The sequence below is a fragment of the Eufriesea mexicana genome, unplaced genomic scaffold (assembly GCF_001483705.2).
Source record: "Eufriesea mexicana isolate 0111107269 unplaced genomic scaffold, ASM148370v2 scaffold294, whole genome shotgun sequence".
NCBI classification, from domain to species: Eukaryota; Metazoa; Arthropoda; class Insecta; order Hymenoptera; family Apidae; genus Eufriesea; species Eufriesea mexicana.
In genome coordinates, this window is record NW_016908489.1 from 604326 (window position 1) to 624480 (window position 20155).

Genomic DNA, 20155 nt, shown 5'->3' on the forward strand with positions numbered 1-20155 from the left:
GGAGCCACCCCGCCAAGCCGCGAAGAAGGTCTCTGGATCTTGTCCGCGTGGAAAGAGCCGAACGATCGATCAACGCGGCGACGATCGAGTGCCGTGTGCCGCGGATCTAAATTTAGGGGAAAACTGGATTCGTTTTCCGCTCGGTTGGATCGTATCCAAGCCCACGGATGGTGGTCACGAGCGGAACATCCATTTCCATCGGACGCGTTTCTCGATACGAGCGAGTGGATCGATCGCCGGGTCGTTCCTCGCCGGAAGGGCCGTCGATGATACGTACCTTGGAGTCGATACCGATGATCTTGTTGCACTCCTCGCAGCCATTCGCGAAAACGCTCTCGTAGCACTTGATGCAGTAAGGATGCTCATCCCTGAGCACGTAGCGTTGCCCGGTCAAAGACTCGTCGCACTGCCAGCAGCAGAAGTGGCCACTGTGCCAGTCCTTGTTCATCGCCCTCGCGTACTCTCCACTGAAAATCAACTGGAAAGCAAAAACGCGGCCAGTTTAGAGACTATTGTTCCTGCCGGCTTGCTCTCGGAACGCTCGTTAGACCCGATCCCACGAATTCGCGAGAAAAAGGAAGAAAATCGGCCGGGACGGCCGGGTCGGCCGACTCGGTTCGCCGACGACGATTTTTGGCAACCCGACGTACTCGACGACCCCTGCTCGTACAATCCCGGGATCGTTCGAGTCGAATCGTGCGCGAAGATTTCTCTGTTCGATAGATCTCCGATAGCTGGACGGTGTTACGAACTCGGATGCATAGATCCTCTCTCATCCTTTATCTTTTCTCTCGTTACTTTTTCTCGTTTCACGAAATCTCCACCGTCCAAACACGCAAAGTTCCTCGCAATCTCTCTCTTTGGTTGCTAGGTGCTGCAGTGTCTGGCGTGTGAGCGATGTCGCGATAGATTCTCTGGTTATATGTACCTTGGTTGAGTGCTGTTGTATGTGCTGGCTGAGTATGTTTTGTACGAGAGCATATAATCGTGGCGTAAAGTAAATGCGTTCGATGTATCGCGAGGATCGCGCGACGCTCCCGATCCAGAGGATCGAGAGTGGACGTGGGCGTCTGGAAGCTCCTGCGAGAGGAGAGCGCGTCCCCTTGGGGCGAGAAGGTGGCCAGGCACCCTGGGCTACGCGAGATCGCCGGAGAGTCGGTACGGCGATCGCGTGGCAGATTTCGGGGTCGAAAACGACGAGGAGGAATGATCGAGGGGATCGAACCTACGCGATGGACGTAGCCAGCGAATTTTCTTATCGAGGGAAAGTAGGTCGGCCGCGAAAGCAAATAAATCTCGCAGCCAAAACTGCTTGTTTTCGCATCGCTCGAAACGGGAAGCATCGATTCCGCTCGTCTCCAGCGGATGCTTGTCCGCGTAGATCCACGCGCTCCTTCATTTCTCGTCGTCGTTGTCGCGGTTGTCGTGGTCGTCGTCCATCCCCGTAACCGGGTGATCGACGAGGATCGGGTCGGGTGGGAAAATCGCGCAGCCACGGGTGACGACCAGGATCTCGCGCGAGGGGGTTGCCGATGGCAAACGGAAAGCTCGCGAGAGAAAAAGGGTCGAGTTTGGGCAATGGTTGGGACCGATCCGAGCTAGATCTGCAGCCAGCACATACTCTTCGATGGCGTGGTGGTTCTGCGTGCTGTCGACCTCGGTGATCGTGACCTCGGCGTTCTGATCGTGGCTCTCCCTGCGCTTCGTCGTCGTCTTCTTCTTGCGAATCTTGCGCTCGGTGGTCGTGTACACTACACTCTCTACGTCCGCCATCGTGTTGCTCGTTCAAGCTCGTGCCGCGCGTTTACGATCTCGTTACGGTCGCGATGTCGCGAGATACTCTGTCTCTCTCTCTCTGGGATGCCACGAGGAAACGAGCAAAGAGGAAGCGGGAATCGGATGAGTGGTCCAGGAGGCGAAGGCGCGATACGAAGAGAGAACCCTTGGAGTTCTTTGGAAATGCGAAACCGGAGCGTGCTCGGAGTGTTCCGTGTGTACCCAGCAGCTTTCAAGCTTGCGAACTGACTGAAATCTAGGATCGGCGCGCTCCGGGCGTCATCATATCGGGACGCTATTTTCGGCGTCCCGACGACTCCAGAAACTCGCCGCGCACGTCCGCCACCATCCTCGCCCACCCTTCTCTTCCTCGCTCGTTCCTTCGCTCTCTTCTCTTCCCCTTCATCCACCGCTTCCTCCTCCTCCTCCTCCTTCTCCTCCTCGAGATTCTCGATGCAGTGTGCCGGGTGCAACTTTTCTACGACACCCCTCTTTCTCTCTTTGACTCCCCTGTCCGCCTCTTTTCTCGCCGCCATTCGACTCGTTAGCGGTCGACCACGACAGGTTACAGGTTCGCCGCCACGGCGACCCGATTCCTCGAAATCCTTCCTTTTTCCTTTTCCCTTTTCCCTTTTCTCTCCTCCATCTTCTTTTTCATCATCTTCTCTCGATGAGGATATTTCTGGACCCTTCAGCGCCGTTTCTCCCTTCTCTCTTTCTCTCTCGTTCTATCTGTCTCGCTTCGACGAGGAGCAGAGAAACTGAGACGACTTTGTTTGAGAATTCCAGGGAAACGATCGCTGATCATCCCTCCGCTTTGGATCGCTTTCCATCTATGATCGTGCGAGTCGTACACCGACGAATCTCTCTCAGCGCCGCGTCAAGATTCCGTCGTTTGAAAGGGTGATAAATAACGCAGGAATCCGGTCGTTTCTTTACGACCGTCGAATCCGGGCGTTTTACCAAAAGCTTCGCGTTCTCGCGTTACGAGCGGAACACGCGGTTCTGGAGCGCCGATATCGAAGCGCGGCAGTAAAGCCGAGTCCGAAGCAACGGCGGGAAATTCCGGATTCGACGATTCGTCCGGGGTTGGTGTCGAACCATTCCCGTCGTATCGACCCGATCGTGCTCCATCGAGCGAGACACGGGACTTTGGAACGACACGGGGCGATCGCGCGTGAGAACAGGTGGTTGCTGGTCGAAGCGGGATGAATCGGCGCGAAGAATAGAACTCGCGGGAAAAATAGAGAAATCCGCGGTGCAATTGGGTCGGAATGTTTCGCACATCACCAATACGTTTGGCCCACCCACGCGGACGCGTTCTCGGCGCGGCTGATCCCTCTTTCAGCGGCGATTATTAAACTCGACGAGTCACTCGCGTATTCTGGTCCGCTTTGGAAATCGCGACGGCGGCGACATGGCCGTGGAGGATTTAGGCGGCGCTCTCGATTTCGTACAATCGCGATTTCACGGCAAATCGCCTTTCCATCGTGCAGAGATATTTCAGGAACGCCGCGTCGCTTTATAAATAGCTGGAAAATGAAAACCGTCCGTGACAGGAGGACGTGATCGCCCACGCGGATCGAGAATCGCGACGGGTGGTAACATAATATCAGCCGAGGGGTCCGGAAGACGGCCGATTAAAAATATAACGCCGCTGAAAAATCGGGTCGAAGATCGATGACCGATATTCGTCATCCGCTTTTGATCGCGGCGCTTTTAGCCGCGATGCTCGTGGAAATGGAGCGGTCTCGGAGCACTCGGGATGTGTTTGAGGAACGACTTGGTCGCTCGAGTTTGCTCGCCGAGCGATGGATCGACCGCGTAATGCCTGTTAAAGGAAGATCCTAGGAAAGTGTCTCGTGCAAACGGCGAGACGCAGCCGCGATATATATGTATATTATTTGCAGACGGGCATGAGATTGATATTTTGGGAGACCCCACGCGAGGCACACGGCACCAATGAACGCGCCAGCGAACCGCGAGTGTTTCGTGAGAATATCGGGATCTCGTTTTCTCGCCCCGTTCCGCTACGATTTTTTCCCCTCTACAGCGAAACATTCCGAGCGTTTCCCAACGATTTCGGGCACAACAATAGCCCACTCGCCATTGGCCTCGACTCGCCTCGAGGATCGCGAGACGTTGCGCAAGCGACCGCGTAAATTTCCTATCACTCGCGGCACTCCGCTCTTAGTCGGGATGCGTTTTTCGATCCCGCATCGGAATAAATTTCATACCAGTCGAGCAAATTTCGTGTACCGACCGCGTTGTCTCGTGGCCAACAGCCATTCGCCACGGTTTACGATCTAGTCGCCGTTATTCCAGGACGGATACCTGACAAACGACGGCTAGGAATTCGCCGCGGTGACACGAGTCTGCGTGATTTGTAAGTACGTTGTCGTTGATTGCTTCACAGGGGATCATTTGTACCATTCACACGCATGCTGATCGTGTTAGAGACACTCTCGGTAGACGGGATATATTTCACGGCGACGATCGTCGTCGAGATCGTCGTCGACGAGCGATTAATCTGTAGAGTTCGGAAAAAGTCAGATCTGTACTGTGATACGTGAGGCGCGAGGATGTTCGATAAAGGGGTAAAAAATTTCTGGGAGATACGAGTCTTCGACGGCGCGACGACTCACGCCTTGGATTCCCACGGAGTCGTCCGGGGTTCGAATCCCACTCTGGGAGTGAAAATTAATTTTCTCGATTTTTCTTTGAATTCTACGACACGGTCGGGTTTCTAAGGGATCTATATTTCTGAATTTCTTGCGAAATTAAAATTCCTACGACGCCATTTACGGGTGTATAAAAAATATAATACGTTCTACGGGATTTACACTAGTAATCGCTCTCCTTATATCTCCCAAACATCGATAATGGAGTGGGTAGAGCACGCGTAAGTCGAGTATGTAAATACAGGGGTGGGTAATGGGTTTCCTCGATACTAGAGTAAGTAGTAGTTAGCAGCAGAGTATATTTCGTTTGTTTCTCTAAAGAGAGAGAAGAGTTGGGTGAGTGGGTGAGAGTGAGTAGTAAAAAGTAAATTGGGTGTGACTAACGAGTGTCGTATATACGGAGAGAGACGGGAGGAGCTTCTCATTGATTTGCATCATTACCCAAAAAGCTTTGTTTCGATCGGGATCCGGAATCGAGTACTGAATCGGCCGAGTTCCCGCACTCACATCCTCCGCATCCCAGTACTCGTCATCGAACGAAGACATGGACCTAGATCCCTTCCTCCTCCCCTTCTCGTTGGCGGACTCCTTCGAGTCCGAGTCCGTTAGGATGTTCCGGATTCTCTGATAATCCTCTGCGTCCGCCTCCTCGAAGCTGGATATTTTCAGCAATCGCGCCTCATCCTTGGACCTCTCGACAGAGGTGATCGCGTTAGTCATCTCGTAGTCATCTCGAGCGCCGTCCACGTCGGCCTTGTCCCTGGAACCGGATCCGAATCTTCTATTCTTAAAGGACCTTCTGCCAAAACGATCCCGAGACGTGTGATCTCTCCTGCTCTCGGATAGGCCCAGAACCAAGCTGTCCTCCAGTTCCTTCGGAGCTTCCACGCTTCTCGGTAGTTCCTCCTCGAAGCTGGTCTGCACCTGGACGGACACGCTCCTCCGGCTATCCGACCTGGACAACGTCGCGAGACTCTCCGTAGGCGAGGTGTTGGTCCATTCGTCTCTCAGGTAGCTGCCCGCCGTTTGAACCGAGATATCCGATTTCCGTCTCTCCGGTTCCCGGTGCCTTTTCGATCTCCTCGCCGACAGATTCTCGGCAGATTTGCTCACCTCCGCGTTCTTCGACTTTAGCCACGTGGGCTTTCTCGATATCGTGCTCGAAGACTTTATGTTCTTCCTCTGACTCTGTGCTTTCGTCGATTCGCCCTCTGCCTCCGTACCTTCCAGTAGGAGCTTCTCCGAACGAATCGATCGCGCGGTTTCTCGCGAGTTCTCGGATCCTCTGCCTCGTTCCGCGGACAGGGTTTCGACTGGTTCGCGAGATTTCAGCGACTCCGGGGACTTGGAGCGAGACTTTCGGGAAGATTTCCTGGGATACTTTCTTCGTTCGTTGTAGTCGGACTCGTCTATCGAGGATCCACCGTCCGAGGGACTCTTGTATCGCTTGATCATCGGGATCGAGTCGAGGGATCTCATGGTGGGCGCCTCGTTTCCAGAATCGTTGTCGAACGACGTCCCGACGTCGCTCGAGGCTCCCCCGGAGCTGAACGTGTCATCCTCCTCCACGTTCAGAGGGATCGGCGTCGGTATTCTGACGTATTTTTCCGGTTCCGGCGTGATCACCGACAGGGGTCGATCTAGCCAACTGCTTTCGATTCGTCGGCTCTCTGTCCCGTCCTCCTCATGCGTCTCTCTCTCTAATCGTTCCGCGTCATCGACGTAATCCTCGTCGACTTCCCCCGTCTGCTCTTCTCGGGCATCGCTGGCCTGCACCAGGTAATCAAAGTCCGGACTGAACCTGGAGTCCGGACTCACCCTGGAGGACAACAGATAGTCCCTGGTACCGTATTCCGACAGCGAGTTGTAGTCGAAGTTCTTGTCCAGGGAACGCAGCTCTGTCCTGATCCTCAGGCTGTACTCGTGCAGGTTCTCTAGCTTGCGCTTGGCGCCACGGGGCAGATTCGCGTCGCTGGAGTGGCTGAAGCTGCAGATGGAGTCGTGGGTGCTCGCGTTGTCGTTCAACGGCTCGTGGTAAGAGAGACACGGTGTGGCCGGTTGACGGAACCTGATCACCACGCCGTCGGCGACGTGACGAAGACAGGAGAGCAGCTCCAGCACGCCGACGCATCCGATCAGTACAGAGAGCATGAGACCCATCTCGAAGGGCGTTCGCGGATTCGGATTTTTCGGAGGAAAACGGTGAGATAAGGCCTTCTATCGAATTACAGGTACCATGGAGGTACCGATACTTTCCTACGCGAATCACTCTGAGCCTAGCCTACGTTGCGTCACGAACTCGACACGTCGACACGTTGGACACCCGTACCGTTGCCCGTGCTTCATCCTATCATCCTTTTCCGCGAGCTCGTCACTCTTCGTGAGCATAGGAGGGACCGCTCCAGGGTGATTTACAGCAACAGTCCCCTCGGAAACATATACCGGAAGTCCTCGAGCTCGTACAGCGAAGGGATTCTCGGAGGTCTACGCGGCAGATCCATGAGGCGTCCTCGAGGACAGGCCAAGCTCTTGGTGTCACCAGGGTATTCCTCCGACGGTGTGACGTCACTCTCGGGGAAGATAGAGAGAGGAGAGAGTGGCGGTGAGACGAGCCGAGACGAGACGAGAAGTTAACACGACTTCCTAGGGGGGGCACCCAACACCCACGCGCACCCACTAATGTCCCCACGGTGGCGTAGCCGCTCTAGCAGGCCGAAAGGCGACGCGGAACCCCGACCGGGCGGCTCTAACTCGCGGAGGCGGTGATCACGAGATTATCGGCTTATCCATGCGGCCGGATGGCGGCCAGAGAACTGTTTTATTTTCCGCGGGCAAACCGTTCGGACCGGGGCAAACTGGTGGCCGTTCGGCTCGTTATGTCGACGTAACACGTTCGACTCTCGAGCTGCGGACCGCGGCTAAGGCTAAAGTTAGCTCGAATGTCCCTGGACGCGAATCTCTGTCCTTATTGCCGCGTTTGCGTCGCGATCGATCACTCGCTCGGGACAATTAACGGTAGCCGAATTGGCAATCGCGGGGTTCGCGCGATTCTCGCCCGGTCGATTAATCGCGATCGATGCCGAGCTCTAATCGCCCAATCGTTAACCATCGTCGGACCTCGTGTCCCGTCGCGGCCGAAAAGATTGGCGCGGGGGCGTTTCGATATTTCTACGTCGTTACGATGCCATCGAGTTTGGCAGCCGTTGTCGCGATCGCTTCTCGAGGAACGAACGATCCGTGGTTTGGCACACGATCCGCTCGTGCCCGCGAGCGTCTCTCAGCCGGATAATCGCGGCGTTGACGCGATCCGCGCGTCCTTTCATCCCCCCGTCCGCTAGCCTGTCGCGCCGCCCGTCTTTCGCCGCGAAACTTTCCCGGGGAGAAAGTTGCCCGGGTTCAAGTTCGATTCCGCCGCGACCTTTCGGCCGTCGCGTCGATCAATTAACCCAACCCCATTCACCACCTCGCCGTTCATTCGGACGCGACGAGGCCTCGACGTGGAAATTCCGGCGTGTTTACGTGGCCGAGATGCGCGGCCGAATTTCTCGCGTTACTCGGCCGATTTTATTTCGGTTACATCACCGGTTACGAATCAACGAGACGAGCCGATCTTCGATACGCCTTTTGCGCGCGGTACGTCTCTCTGGCGCGCTTCCAAACGGATATCGAAACTACCCGCGTCCGGCTTATCGAACTCTCCGTGATCTATATTCGTTGGACCATCGTGCCGCGACGCGACTCCATCGTTTCGCCACCGTCGTTTTCCTTCGTTCGGACTGATAGCCGAGAGGAGAAAAATCTCGAGAGCACGGCAGATAAGATTTCCAATCGCGCGACGCGGCGACGCGAGTAAACAGTGGCGTCGCGACGGCGCCGGTACCAGCGATTTATCGGATCCGATCCACCGGGTCGATTTACGATCGACTTCGGCTTGAGCTATCGCGTAAATACGAGCAACGAGGTTCTCCTCGCGAGATCTCGCGAGAGGAAGAAGCTTCGTGTTTGGGTTACGGGAATCTTTATTTCCGGAGCTAAAAAAGGAACGGCCCGAGCGATCGAGATCTTTGCCCTCCGCTTCGTTTCGTATTTATCGTCGATGTATTTCCGGCCTTCGACGAGCAGGTTTCCACGAAGCGGGCAATCTCGCGCGGCGCGCTCTCGATGGTGCTTAACCGTCCAAGAGACGAACCACAGGGTGAACGGGAAATAAGAGATATCTCGCGATATTTGTATTCGATGCTGGAAATAAACGCATCTATCCGCTACGTCTGGCTGCGAAGACCTCGCAGTTGCCCAAAACTTTCTCGAATATCCCTCATAGTTTGCCGATAGTTGGAAACTTCTTCCCCCCCCCCCCCCCCCCCACGAATCGTAGAATTAATTTCTCGTCTGCAAACGCTCGCTTGGCAAAGAGTCGCGGTTAGACCTTGACCCGTTGCACCGGTACCGATGGCTAGAAATCGTAGGCTGCTCGCTGTGCCCGAGGATCCTCGAGGCTCCTCGGGAGCCGGGGATCGACGAGCGAGGAGGCGAAGCGGATCGGGTGGATGGGAGCGTGCAGCCGTAGAAGGCGCGACATTGCACGGTCGAAGGGTCGGAATTAGTCGACCCGATTGCCACGAAAGCCGGTTCCTCTGGAGGGAAACGGAACAATGCCAATGTTATTTCGGTCGATGATCGAACGCGTGTGCCACGGTCGGAGAAAAGCGTGCCACCGGATCTCTGCGAAGCCGCCTCGCGAGCCGACCGAATTAGACCGCTGAAAACTTTGCAGCCGTTCCCACTGTTCCTACCGCGACCTTCCGTTCGTTCCACCTGGTGCCAGGTGCGTGGAATCCTCTTCGTCGACCTCTTCTCCATGCGGCTTCCTCGACGGCTCACCGGGCTTTCGTGACCAAGACGCCTCCGATCGACCATTAACCGCTCGATCGATGCTTCCGCGCCAAGATTCGCGGAATCGTAGAGAAATTGCAGAGTGTATCGATATGTCGAGCGTCGACGGCGCAGGCGTCGGCGCGTTTGCGCGAAACGGCTCGGTGCATGCACCCTTTTCGATAACGACTCGTTGACCGAGAATAGCCAGCCGTTTCGCGCTTATTTCCCGACGCTCGCGGCACGGGCATGCTCGTTCGAGACCAAAGTCGAGGGAACCAGCAGCCTCTTAAGAGAAACGGTCAAGAGCAAAGACCCAGGAAGATCGCGGACTCTCGCACCCTTTGCTCGCCCAACGCCGAGGGGTGCTCGCCCCTGCTTCGAGTATTTCCGGCGATGGGTCGCGGCTCCGGTGACCCGAATTCGCGCCATTCATCTTCGCGTTGCAACAGCCCCGCGCTATTTTCGAGATTGCACGACACCGTCTAGCCCGAGCGATCGAGTTGGCCGCTCTCTGCCTCCCATAACTCGACGAGTCTACTCGTCGAGCTTTCGAGATCGCTCGTCGGACTGTCGTCGCTGTTACTGGCGGAGGGAATAGGGGGAAATATCGGCGGAAAATGTGGTCGGACGAGGAAGCGTGATTTTTAAGCGTGGACGATAAATCACGGCGGGAGAAGCGACGATAAATTATCCCGAAGCGGAATTGCGAAATGGCGCGGAGATACGGATCGTGCTACAATCCGAGTGGCACCTCGTGTTTTGTTTTTCGGCGACGACGAGCGATCGGAAGGTAGCCAGCGCGAGCTAGATGCGCGCGAGGAGCGCGATCGCGGGTCAAGCGGAGGCGCGAGAGGCGATTTTTGCGCAGTGGCACGTGAACCGCGACCACGCTACCGAAATAGACAAGGCGGTAAAATTTTACGACGCCGACCCGCTATAACGGCGCGTTGCGTCACTCTTACGCCACAGGCTTTTGTATAAAGGCCGTTTGTATCGCGTGGCCGGCTCAGAACGTCCACCGAAATGATCGACGCGAGCATCGGGGCGCGCTTCTTTCGTCAGGAATATTTACGAGCACGTAATCCCTTGCGAAACTCGCGCGAGTCCTCGCGAGGGTCAGGAGCAGGATGCGTGTACTCTCGGTGTGTATCTTGTCGATTAGAGTATATCGATGGTCGATCATTGGACGGGGTCGAGTGGTCCTCAGTGGCTCGTGTGTGGCTGAGTGTGGCACGCTTCACTTACCGAAACTCGAGACCACCTTTTTCGCCCGTCGTTACCGTCGATGCTGCCGCTGCCGCCGCTCTAGGGGAATTGGATCCTCGATCGCGTGGATCCGTGGATCGAACTAGCGCGGATCGACGGCTCGTGGAGCGCTATCGGGCGAACAGGGGAGAACGGTCGCTCGATTATTCTCGCGGTTTGCTAGGCCTCTTTCGTTCGCCTCCAATTGACTGACTCTAATAAAAGACGGGAACCGTTCTCGGTGTCTGGACACCACGCGCGATCGTGGTGGGAGCTTCGACAAGAAATCAAAATAGATTACCCACCGGCCGCAGGTACGATTAAACGGCGGGTTTCCGGTTGGATGAAAACCAATTCGAACGCGTTACGCGAACGATAAAGACGGTAACGGATCGTGGCAGCTGAGGCTTCGCAGCTCCTCGGATCAACCGCCTTTCTCGATCCGATCGAGAAATTCCCGATCCCTTCGATTCGGATCGAGCGTGTAAAGAGAAAGGGAGAGAGAGAGAGAGAGAGAGAAAGAGAGAAAGAAAAAGAGAGGAGAAACGGCAACGGGTTGTTCGATTATCCCCGTTCGTTGCTGGGAGAGGAGAAAAGGCACGATCGACGCCGGAGCATGGTCGAATCGAGTGACGCTCGGAGGTATTTTCAAACCAGCGAGTAAAGTTATTAGTCATCGGTGGATCGAGATAAAAAGGTCGCGCTTTTGGCCAATTCGCGGCTCTGTAACATAATTCGCATTGCGCAGTGGCCACCAAGCGGTGACCAACACGCTTGTACGATGTTCGGCTTCTATCCTACTCGATTCCTATTTCCGTCCAGCTATATAAAGCCGAAAGCGGCCCAGTTCCCGCGCGACACGCGAGACAACGTCGCGCGATTGCGCGACGCTTAATATCATTATGCTCCAGATATTTTAAGAGCAACCGAATCCTCCGCGATCGGCCGAAATCGACCCCATGGCTCGGCGAAAAATCGATCTCGGTCGAAAAAGAGAGAGAGAGAGAGAGAGAGAGAAATAAGAAATAAAGCAGGGAAAATGGAAGAAGGGAGAAGATCGCGGAACGATGGTTCCAAAATGGCGTAGAAATAATTAACCCGTTTACCGTGCCGTATTTTACTCGACGAGAGTTTATCTGCACGGGTGATCTCGTCAATGTCGGCGATAAATCGCTCGTAAGCTCGAAAACGATGCTCGCGTATGCTTACGCGTAGTAAACCGGCCAGAGCTTGGCACGAACCACGATTTATGCGCACCTTGACAGCTGACTGTGCATTTGGGTCACCGGTGAGATTTCAGGTTTTCTTAATGCGAAAGCAATGCCGCCGATGCAATAAAAACGCTCGGCGAATCGGCGCGGAGCACCTTCGCGAAACAGCGTCTTTCGTCGTCGGATCGCGGCCGTAAATGGGAAAAGAGACCGTCTTTGGTAGGGACCGGATCCACGCAAGCGCGTAACGGTTTTACTATCACGCGCATTCCTGATTTTTCGAAAGTAAATAAAACATACGCCTTTCTTATCTTCCCTCGCGAAGGACTCGACATTTCCCGCGTTGGAATCGAAAGCCCGCGTCGAGATACCGCGCTTCGAAGCATCGATGCCGACGATCGAAGTTGACCGAGCTCTACCGTCGATAAAGGAGATCTCTGTAGATAAAGACGGACTACCACGGGTAAAGTAGCTACGGTCGATCACTGCCTGTTAGCACCGCACGGTAAACGCGTCCGACCAGGCACGGCCGATACTACTTTCCATCGAATTTCGCGGAGATCATTTCGGCGTTTACCTTCCTCGTCTCGAACGTTGCCAATAATCGTCGCGAACGTTTCCATAGGCGAAATTAACGAATAAAGCGGGGTATAAAGGCGAAAATAAAATAAACGGAAATTAAGGAGAAAAATGACTCACCTCGTCGCAAGCGGCGCACCTAGGTTTCAATTGTTCGGCGTAATGCCTCTCGCAGTAGAGGGTGTCGTCGCGAACGCAATAAGCGAGATCGACGAGGAGTTCCTTGCACTCGGTGCACCGAAAACAGGCAGGGTGATACAGAAGGCCCAATTTGGTCGCCGACACGGCCAGGCTGCCGTACTTTAGGGGCGTGTGGCAGGCTCCGCAATTCTAGAATCGATTCGAGTATTCCATCTTCGTTCTTTATCGAACCCTTCGTCGCGATTACGAGAGTCCCAACTTACGAGGTCTCTCTCGGCCACTTCCTGCACGCTGCCGATGTCCAACGCGATCTCGTTCCTCGCGGCCATAAAGTCATCGGCGCTGCTCCAGTGCTCGGAATCCAAGTGGCGACAATAAGCTACGGATAAGTCCTGCTTAGGCAGCTGAATCGCCAACTGCCGGTCCCTGTATCGCTCGCCATGCGTGCCTAGTCTGGGCACGGAGATCACCGGCAGCATGGAGAAGTACTCCTCGACCTGTAAGCAGAGAAACCAAGCGGATGTAGCGCGTGGAGATGCCGGAAATGCGAGTGGGCAGTGCGCGGCGACGAAAAGCGACCAGGATGATAAAGACCGGCTCCCTCTAATTTGTGCCTCAGGGCCGTGGAAAAGAGCGGAAACTGGAAGCTGGCCAGTAACGCTGGCGGGCAAACCGGCTACTCAACCGTGAACCGCGTAATGCCACGTTCTCGAGCATCGTATTATCGTATCTCGTTATTAGAGAGAGTCCGATCCGCCGGCGTAATCGACCAGATAACTCTCCACGATCGTCCAATTTCACGTGTCACGATTGTTTGTTGAATCTCCCCGGCTGCGCGCGTCCATGGAACCGTGGCGGCGGTTCGAACAAGATCGAGAGCAGGAAGCGATTACTGCGTGGGAGAACGAGCAGCAAACGGAAACGATCGCGATTACCCACCTTGTGAGCTGGTAGACCAGGAGGTGCCCAAGCGAGGCCCTTCTCCCTGGGGTCGAAAGCGACCGGCCACGAAGATTCTTCGCCTTTCAGGCCCAAACGAGACTTCACCGACACCCATTCCGCGTGGCACACATTGTGCGCCTCACGGGGGCACTTGCAACTGGTGCAGTTCTTTCTGAAAAGGAGAAAGAATCTCTCAGACACTCGTTACTTTGCACGATCATGCATCATTCACGATATACTCGGAATTTCTCGTGGCCGAGAGCCTGAGAGGCAAGATTAATGTCCTCTCCCGTTTAGGAAACTGCCTTAGTTTCGCGACCGAGCGGATGTGGGCCGGACACCGATGCCTCGGCCGGGGACGCGTCTATTAAACCGAGGATGCCACGGACGCTAAATATTTGTCTCCGGTCTTTCATTAACTCCGGATACGCCTCGATGCCTCGATAGAACCTCTAATCGAGTTTTATTGCGCTCCAACGCCAAGCGCTTCAACATCTGCCTTCTTCCCCCCTCGTTCGCCATTTCCCCATCGCTGTCCCCATTTTACACCATCCCCGTATCCCCCATCTTCCATTTCGCGACCAAGAAACGCGTCCCCTGGCCGACTCTCCAACTCCTCCTTTTCAGACACTTGCCGAAGCGCGTGTACTCCTACATGCTCGTGGAAAAGTTTCGCTTGGCGTTTCAGATCGGAGGAACGTGGCAAAAGCTCGCGATTGCTACTCCTGCCAGCACCCACGCGACACACGCTAATGGCTCGATCGAACGTCGATCGTGTAATCAAGGGGATGCATTTGCCCCGTTGCCGGCATTCATCGCCGCTCAACCGCACCCTTCCGGACATGTCAACCGCAAGGTCGTCGCGGTGCTAATACGAGCCTCCCTTTTCTACCACCCTTGCTGCCTCCCTGTCCTCCACCTCGATCGCGTCACGATAGCTTTCGTGCGGGGTAAGTCGAACGAAGAAAATCCCTTATCCGTGCTCGTAAATTCCGTAGAATCCGGGACCAGCGGAACGCGCGAGGATCGACGCGGAGGAACGTGCTCGTTACGTTTAACAGTGTCATGGCGGTCGCGTTAATAACGTACCACCGTGAAATCGAGCTGGATAGGTGCGCGATTTCAGGGGCCAGGGGGGGGGGGGGACCTCGACCGCAGCTTGACATTATTTTCGCATTATTTTGGCGTTATTTTGGTCGAGCGGATCGAGGACCCTCGAACAGGTTCGTAAATCCTTGGGGCGAACGTGGACCGCGATTGCTACGACTTGGATCGAGAGCTGGCGAAAGGTCGCGCCGCTTCTCTCAGCTCGGGGACGAGCTCGCGGAACCTTTCGGGGACGATCCTCGCGGGTACGCGGGCGGAACGCTTGCCGTAATGTCGCGAGCATAATGTCAGAGCGGCCAGCTCGTTTGCCAGCGGTAACTCGCGAGCAGCCTTTGAGCGATATAGAGTTCGCCTTTCGGCGTGCTCGTTAAGAAGGGCGCGATGACGCGAATCTCCACCCGCTTCGCGGCCACGCTCTCCAGATATTATACGAGTCTCGTGGACGCGTCCTGGCACCGGAGGGTGGATGCAAATTAGCGTTGACGCCTCGTTAACTCGGCCAACGTGAAACGTAATACTCGCATGTGGACCATAATTCATTCGAATTCATGGCCCGCTGTCCTAGAGCCGTTTCGACTCGTTCTCCAGCGATACGCTCGTTTCCCTTCGCGCGTGCCAATGGCCGCTGACACCGATTCGATCGCGAGTCCCATTACTCTGCGGGACACGCGTCAACGGGGAAAAGTTTGCACGTAAAACTTGGTACACTTGTACCGTGTATCTCGTTTCGGGGTACAACGTGTCACGGATCCGCTTTCCCCCGCGCGCGAGTCGTGGAAAATTAGGCTGAATTTGAGCGATCGCGTCACGTTGCAATTAAATCTCGCTGAGAGCGATCAAAGCGCGGAGTTGGGACGGATCGAACGGGTACCGTGGTCGTAAAAATTTCCGTAATTTACGAGGTCCCACACGCGTGGCTATTTGCGTGCTTTGCGCCGACCGGAGACTATACCGCGCGATTAATTCCGCGGACGATATATAAACCGAGCGATTTGTCCCGACATTCCACGATGGGTGGTATACACGCGTAACGCTTGTAAGCGGCGCTGTTGGAGTGGGGAAAAAACGTAAAGCTCGAAGGGGACCTCGACTTATATTAATGCGACGCCGCGTCGCGAGAGAAGAAACGTCGGCGGGTAGAATTGCCCTGGAATCGGCCGGGTGCGAGTTTATAATTGCCAGCGTCGGCTGACGTCGCGGCGCGAAGGGATGCGCGAGGCATGGCTCGTTAAACGACGCTAATTCGATTTGCGCGCGTCTCCGATCGAAGGAGCCTGCATTTCTACGGCGTCTCGCGAGTCACCGGGGAAGGTGCACGCGTGAAATCTGCAAAAGCGAAAGACCGCGTTGCGTGAAACGCTCGTCGACGCGCGACTTTCTAGCTGCTCTCTGCCGTGAAACGGACCAACGACGGCCCATTGGGCCCGATAGCGACCGCTTGCCAATCCCGGCTAATTATATTTGCGCTACGCCCCGGCGCTAATGGACCTCTAGAATTTTAATTGGACGGGATCTTATCGCGTAAACACCTCGTCTCGGAATTGTTCGACCAAGGTGTCGGGGACAGGCTTTGCACGGGGACGATCTATCAATCGCGATGGCACGTGTCTGGGAGGAGCAAACATTAACCGTAGCATCGTTAGACGCGACAGCCTGGTTCGAAGGGATATCCCTTAGGGCGCCAACGCGTAGCTCTCTCTCTCTCTCTCTCTCCCTCCCCCTCTCTCTCTCTGTTTGTCTGTAAGACGAGGAGTAAAACTGGCGATAAACCGGATAAGAACGGAGCTGTCGCGAAAGGCTGAATTCAGCAGAATCCGGTCGCGATAAAACCTGAATTCGGTACGTTCTAACCCCGGCTAAATCCAAACCCGATAGAACAGGTTTACCGCGTAATCCAGTCGAAGCAAACTCGTTTCCAGAAACCGACTTTGCTGGTCAATTACCTAACTATCAGCTCGAACAGCTCGAACTGGTCGAACACCTTACAGTACAGATGCAACACCCTGACGCAGGCCCACTTCATGCCGGGCCAGCGTGCCAGGCTGAGATCCAGCCCATCCTTCAGAGGACACTTGCCGATGGCGAGGCTTCGTTTCAATTCCGCGCCGGAGATGGTGGGAAATCGATTCTTCCGATATCCGCCGGGGATCAATCCTCTCTTGATCTCGGCGCCGGACAGCGTCGGGTACCTGTCCCGACGGTCCAACGACGCCGTCTTCCTGTACAGGTCCTTCTCTGGCACGGAGGGACACCTGGCGCGCATGGGATCGTGAAACGGTGGACTCGTGGGTCTCTTGGCGGGTTCCGGGATCTTCACCCTGATCCCCTGAGGCTCGGCGCCAGGCGTCGGTACGCAGCTCACCCTCACCTCCATCTTCTGGCCCTCCTGGCTCGGTCCCTTCGGACTCATCCTGGGACCCGAGCTCGAGAGCAACGTCGGCGTCGTGTGACGCCTCTGAAGTTTGTCGTTCAGGATGAATCGTTTCGTTCTCCACCTTCGATCCTCATCGTACCAGCTTCTCCGGGACTCTGAGCTTTTTTAGCCTCAGCTACAACACCTCTTGCGCCTAGTTTGCCCAGTGTCTAGGATGATTAATTAAAGACAGGCGAAGGCTTTCCCGCTGCTTCGCGTAATTGCCGCACACAGGTGCACCGGGCTTTCGTCCCGAGTATGAGTCACCGAGACATCGCGACGATCGCCGTTCCGCCGAGCGGTGATGGAGAAACGACGCGTCTGCACGCGCGATGATCTCTCTGGAATTTCTGGAAAATCACGCGCCAGGGTACTTTCACCGGGCAGAAAAACCAATCGCGAAACGACCGAAAGCGGCGCGGATGATCGAACGCTCCTCTCGCGTCAGTCCATTCTCTCTCTGCTCTACCCCTCGCGGAGAAATCTCGCGCGCGAGTTTATAATTCCATCCGAATGGAGGACGATTCGTTTCGTCATCGACGAACGCCCGGCTGTCGTCGGAAAAATTATTACGCCTAGACGCCGACCGACAGACCCGCGCGCGCGCCCGAATTTATTTTCATTGCGGAAATCGCCACGGTTCGCGAAGTCGCGCGGTTATTTATAGGGAAGATGATCCTCCGGCTTAGCCGCGCGTGCCGCTCGCGCGAGAAATCGTCCGATCGAGGACTCCTCCATCGACTTTGACCGCGAATTGCTCGCGAAATCCTCCGATCGAGGACTCTTCCATTCGACTTTGGCTCATCCTTGACAACGAGTCACACGCAGCCTTCTTCGCGATCTTCGACGTATCTGCGAGCTCGACGGAATCTATCTGCCCTCGAAATCCCTTTTTCACGCCTAGACATTTCGCCAGGTATCGATGACGATTGCGATAATAATTGGAGGAAACCTTGAGGACGCGTTGGCGTTTCCGCTCGACGCTCGTGCCCCTCCGCGACGAGCTAATAGAATCCGAGTGCTATACGCTGTCGCGACGAGATAATCCGCACGAATCTAACGTGTAAGATAACGGGACGAGCGTAGGGAAGAAAGAAGGACGAAAGGGACCGCGCTGCTATCGACCCACTCGCTTTCCGAGGAGACCGAATGGGAATCCTCGCGGAGACTCGTCGCTGATCCCACGCTTTTCGCCTCGGAAACGTACGTGGAAACGTCGAGTGCTCGTTCGATTCCAGATTTCTCACCGGGAAGGCCAGCCACCGCGACAGGGGTCTCTGTTGGGAGAGCGATTAATCAATTATCCCGGATCGGAACCGTCTCGAGGAAGACTCGGTTGTAACAACATATCGACACGAATTGGATCGCTGGCCGCCCATTTTGTACCTCCGACGTATAAATAACGCGTTAGACAGCCGGACAGCGAGGAACCGCGTACGAGCTTGCAGCGCGCGCGATCGGGTTGACGTAAGCGAGGAGGAAGGAGCTAATAACGTTCGACGCGCGCGTACGGTATACTGTATCGGACGTTAATGGCTCGATATAATCACGGCCCGACGAGCATCTTTCTTCCATTTCTGAAATGGCTTTACCTGGAAGCCGGCTATTCCGTCACAGGTGAATCATGGCGAGCGCGCACGAGCGTGGCAGGGGCGGGAAAGGGCAGGGGTCGGTTCTGTTAGTCAGTCGTCGAATCGCGCCCTGACGAATTCGTTTGCCAAGAACGGAAAGCGTTAACGAGACCGAGGCGTATTTTCGTCGGTCGTTCGGTCGGTCGGTGATCGTCCGTCGGTCGTTTGCGAGGAAAAACGCGGCTGAATCATCGCTCGATCCGCGTCCACCGGAATCGTTCGTCTCTACCTACGACCACGTGAGGCACTCGATAAAACCGTCTCACCGATAACGAGTTTATCTCGTTCTTCGCCTCTATACGATTGCGAAACGATCGCACGGTTCTCGCGAAGTCGCGCTAGAATTCGCAAGGATATAGCAACGCGGACGAAAGCGTAAAGGTGGCGACAGGTGTGACGGGCACGTAGAAGATCGGATCCCGCGAGCTCTCGCGCGAGGACGTCGTCGGCACTCTGAGCGAAAAGAGTGTGGTCGTTATCGCGATCGGACGCTGGACGGTTAATGGCTGTTAATTGGATAAATGTTGGCTATATTAAGCGGCGGCGATGCTGGCCGTTGGAAATAGCCCGGCAGGCGGGATAACACGCAGTTTCGCGTTGTTTCGTCTTCCCGTTGGCGTGTTTCGTCTATCGGCTATCATCGTGGATCGCCAGCGAGCCCGGTGTTTTTCGAGCCCTCGATCGTGACTCGCGCGCGTCTCGCGTCCTCGTCGAAAGCGAAATCGACTGGGGGAGCAGAGCTCGACGCAGCCGGCGCGCGGTTCGCGATCGGCATCTCGATCTCGGCCTCGGACGAGAAGCAGCACCGCGATAAAAATACGAGTAGGTAATCTCGGCTTGCACTTCCCGTCGTTTCCGTTTACCAGCGAGTCTAGACCGTCCGACCTCCGTTGCTGCCGCCGCGTCTCCGCTAAAATATATATCGCCTACCGTAACAACTTGCACGTGTGTACACAGAACGCTACGCGCTTGCACCGTTATTACACACCGCCAACAGCACCATCACTCGTGGCCTCCGTCGAACGCGAGATCGTAGGCGAGATCGTCGGCGAAATCGTCTTGCACTGTCTTCCAGCCAGCACCGATTCCGCAGGCTCTGCGGCGAGCGGGAAGGACGGAGGGAAAATAGGAACAACGGCGATAAGACGGAAGATAGGGAGGCGCGATGGCGGTGGCGGGAACGCGGGAGATTCGAAATCGCACGGCGCGGCGCGTGCCGCGTAGCAGAGTGCATTCGCAGAAGGAGCGTACTTCAAACTGGCGCCATGAGATTCGACGAGGACGTAGGTAGGTGTGTACCTATAGTTAATACCGGGTGGCCCGTGAAACAGTGCGGCCCGGTGGCGCAGGCGCGGGCGACGCGGATCCCTCGGATGTCGTCGAAAGCTCAGACAGACCAAGCTCCCACCTTGTGTCGTCGATTGCAACCGAGTGGAATTAGAAGCACGAGCCGCGCCGCTCGCTGATCCGCGATTTACGCGCGCTACCAGTCCTCTCCGCTCGTCCTCCGACCGACCACCGGCAACTCTGCGCGTAACCCGCCAAAGTCCATCA

General features: G+C 55.7%; 1 protein-coding gene across 1 annotated transcript in view; it reads right to left on the bottom strand.

Annotated features, from left to right (window-relative positions):
* The window catches only part of Lmpt (four and a half LIM domains protein limpet), a 52299-nt gene that overhangs the window by 10246 nt on the left and 21898 nt on the right, over positions 1 to 20155 (bottom strand). The window contains 4 exon segments of the mRNA XM_017911966.1: positions 278 to 478; positions 12488 to 12697; positions 12772 to 13005; positions 13448 to 13622. Coding sequence (XP_017767455.1) covers positions 278 to 478; positions 12488 to 12697; positions 12772 to 13005; positions 13448 to 13622 — 820 coding nt within the window.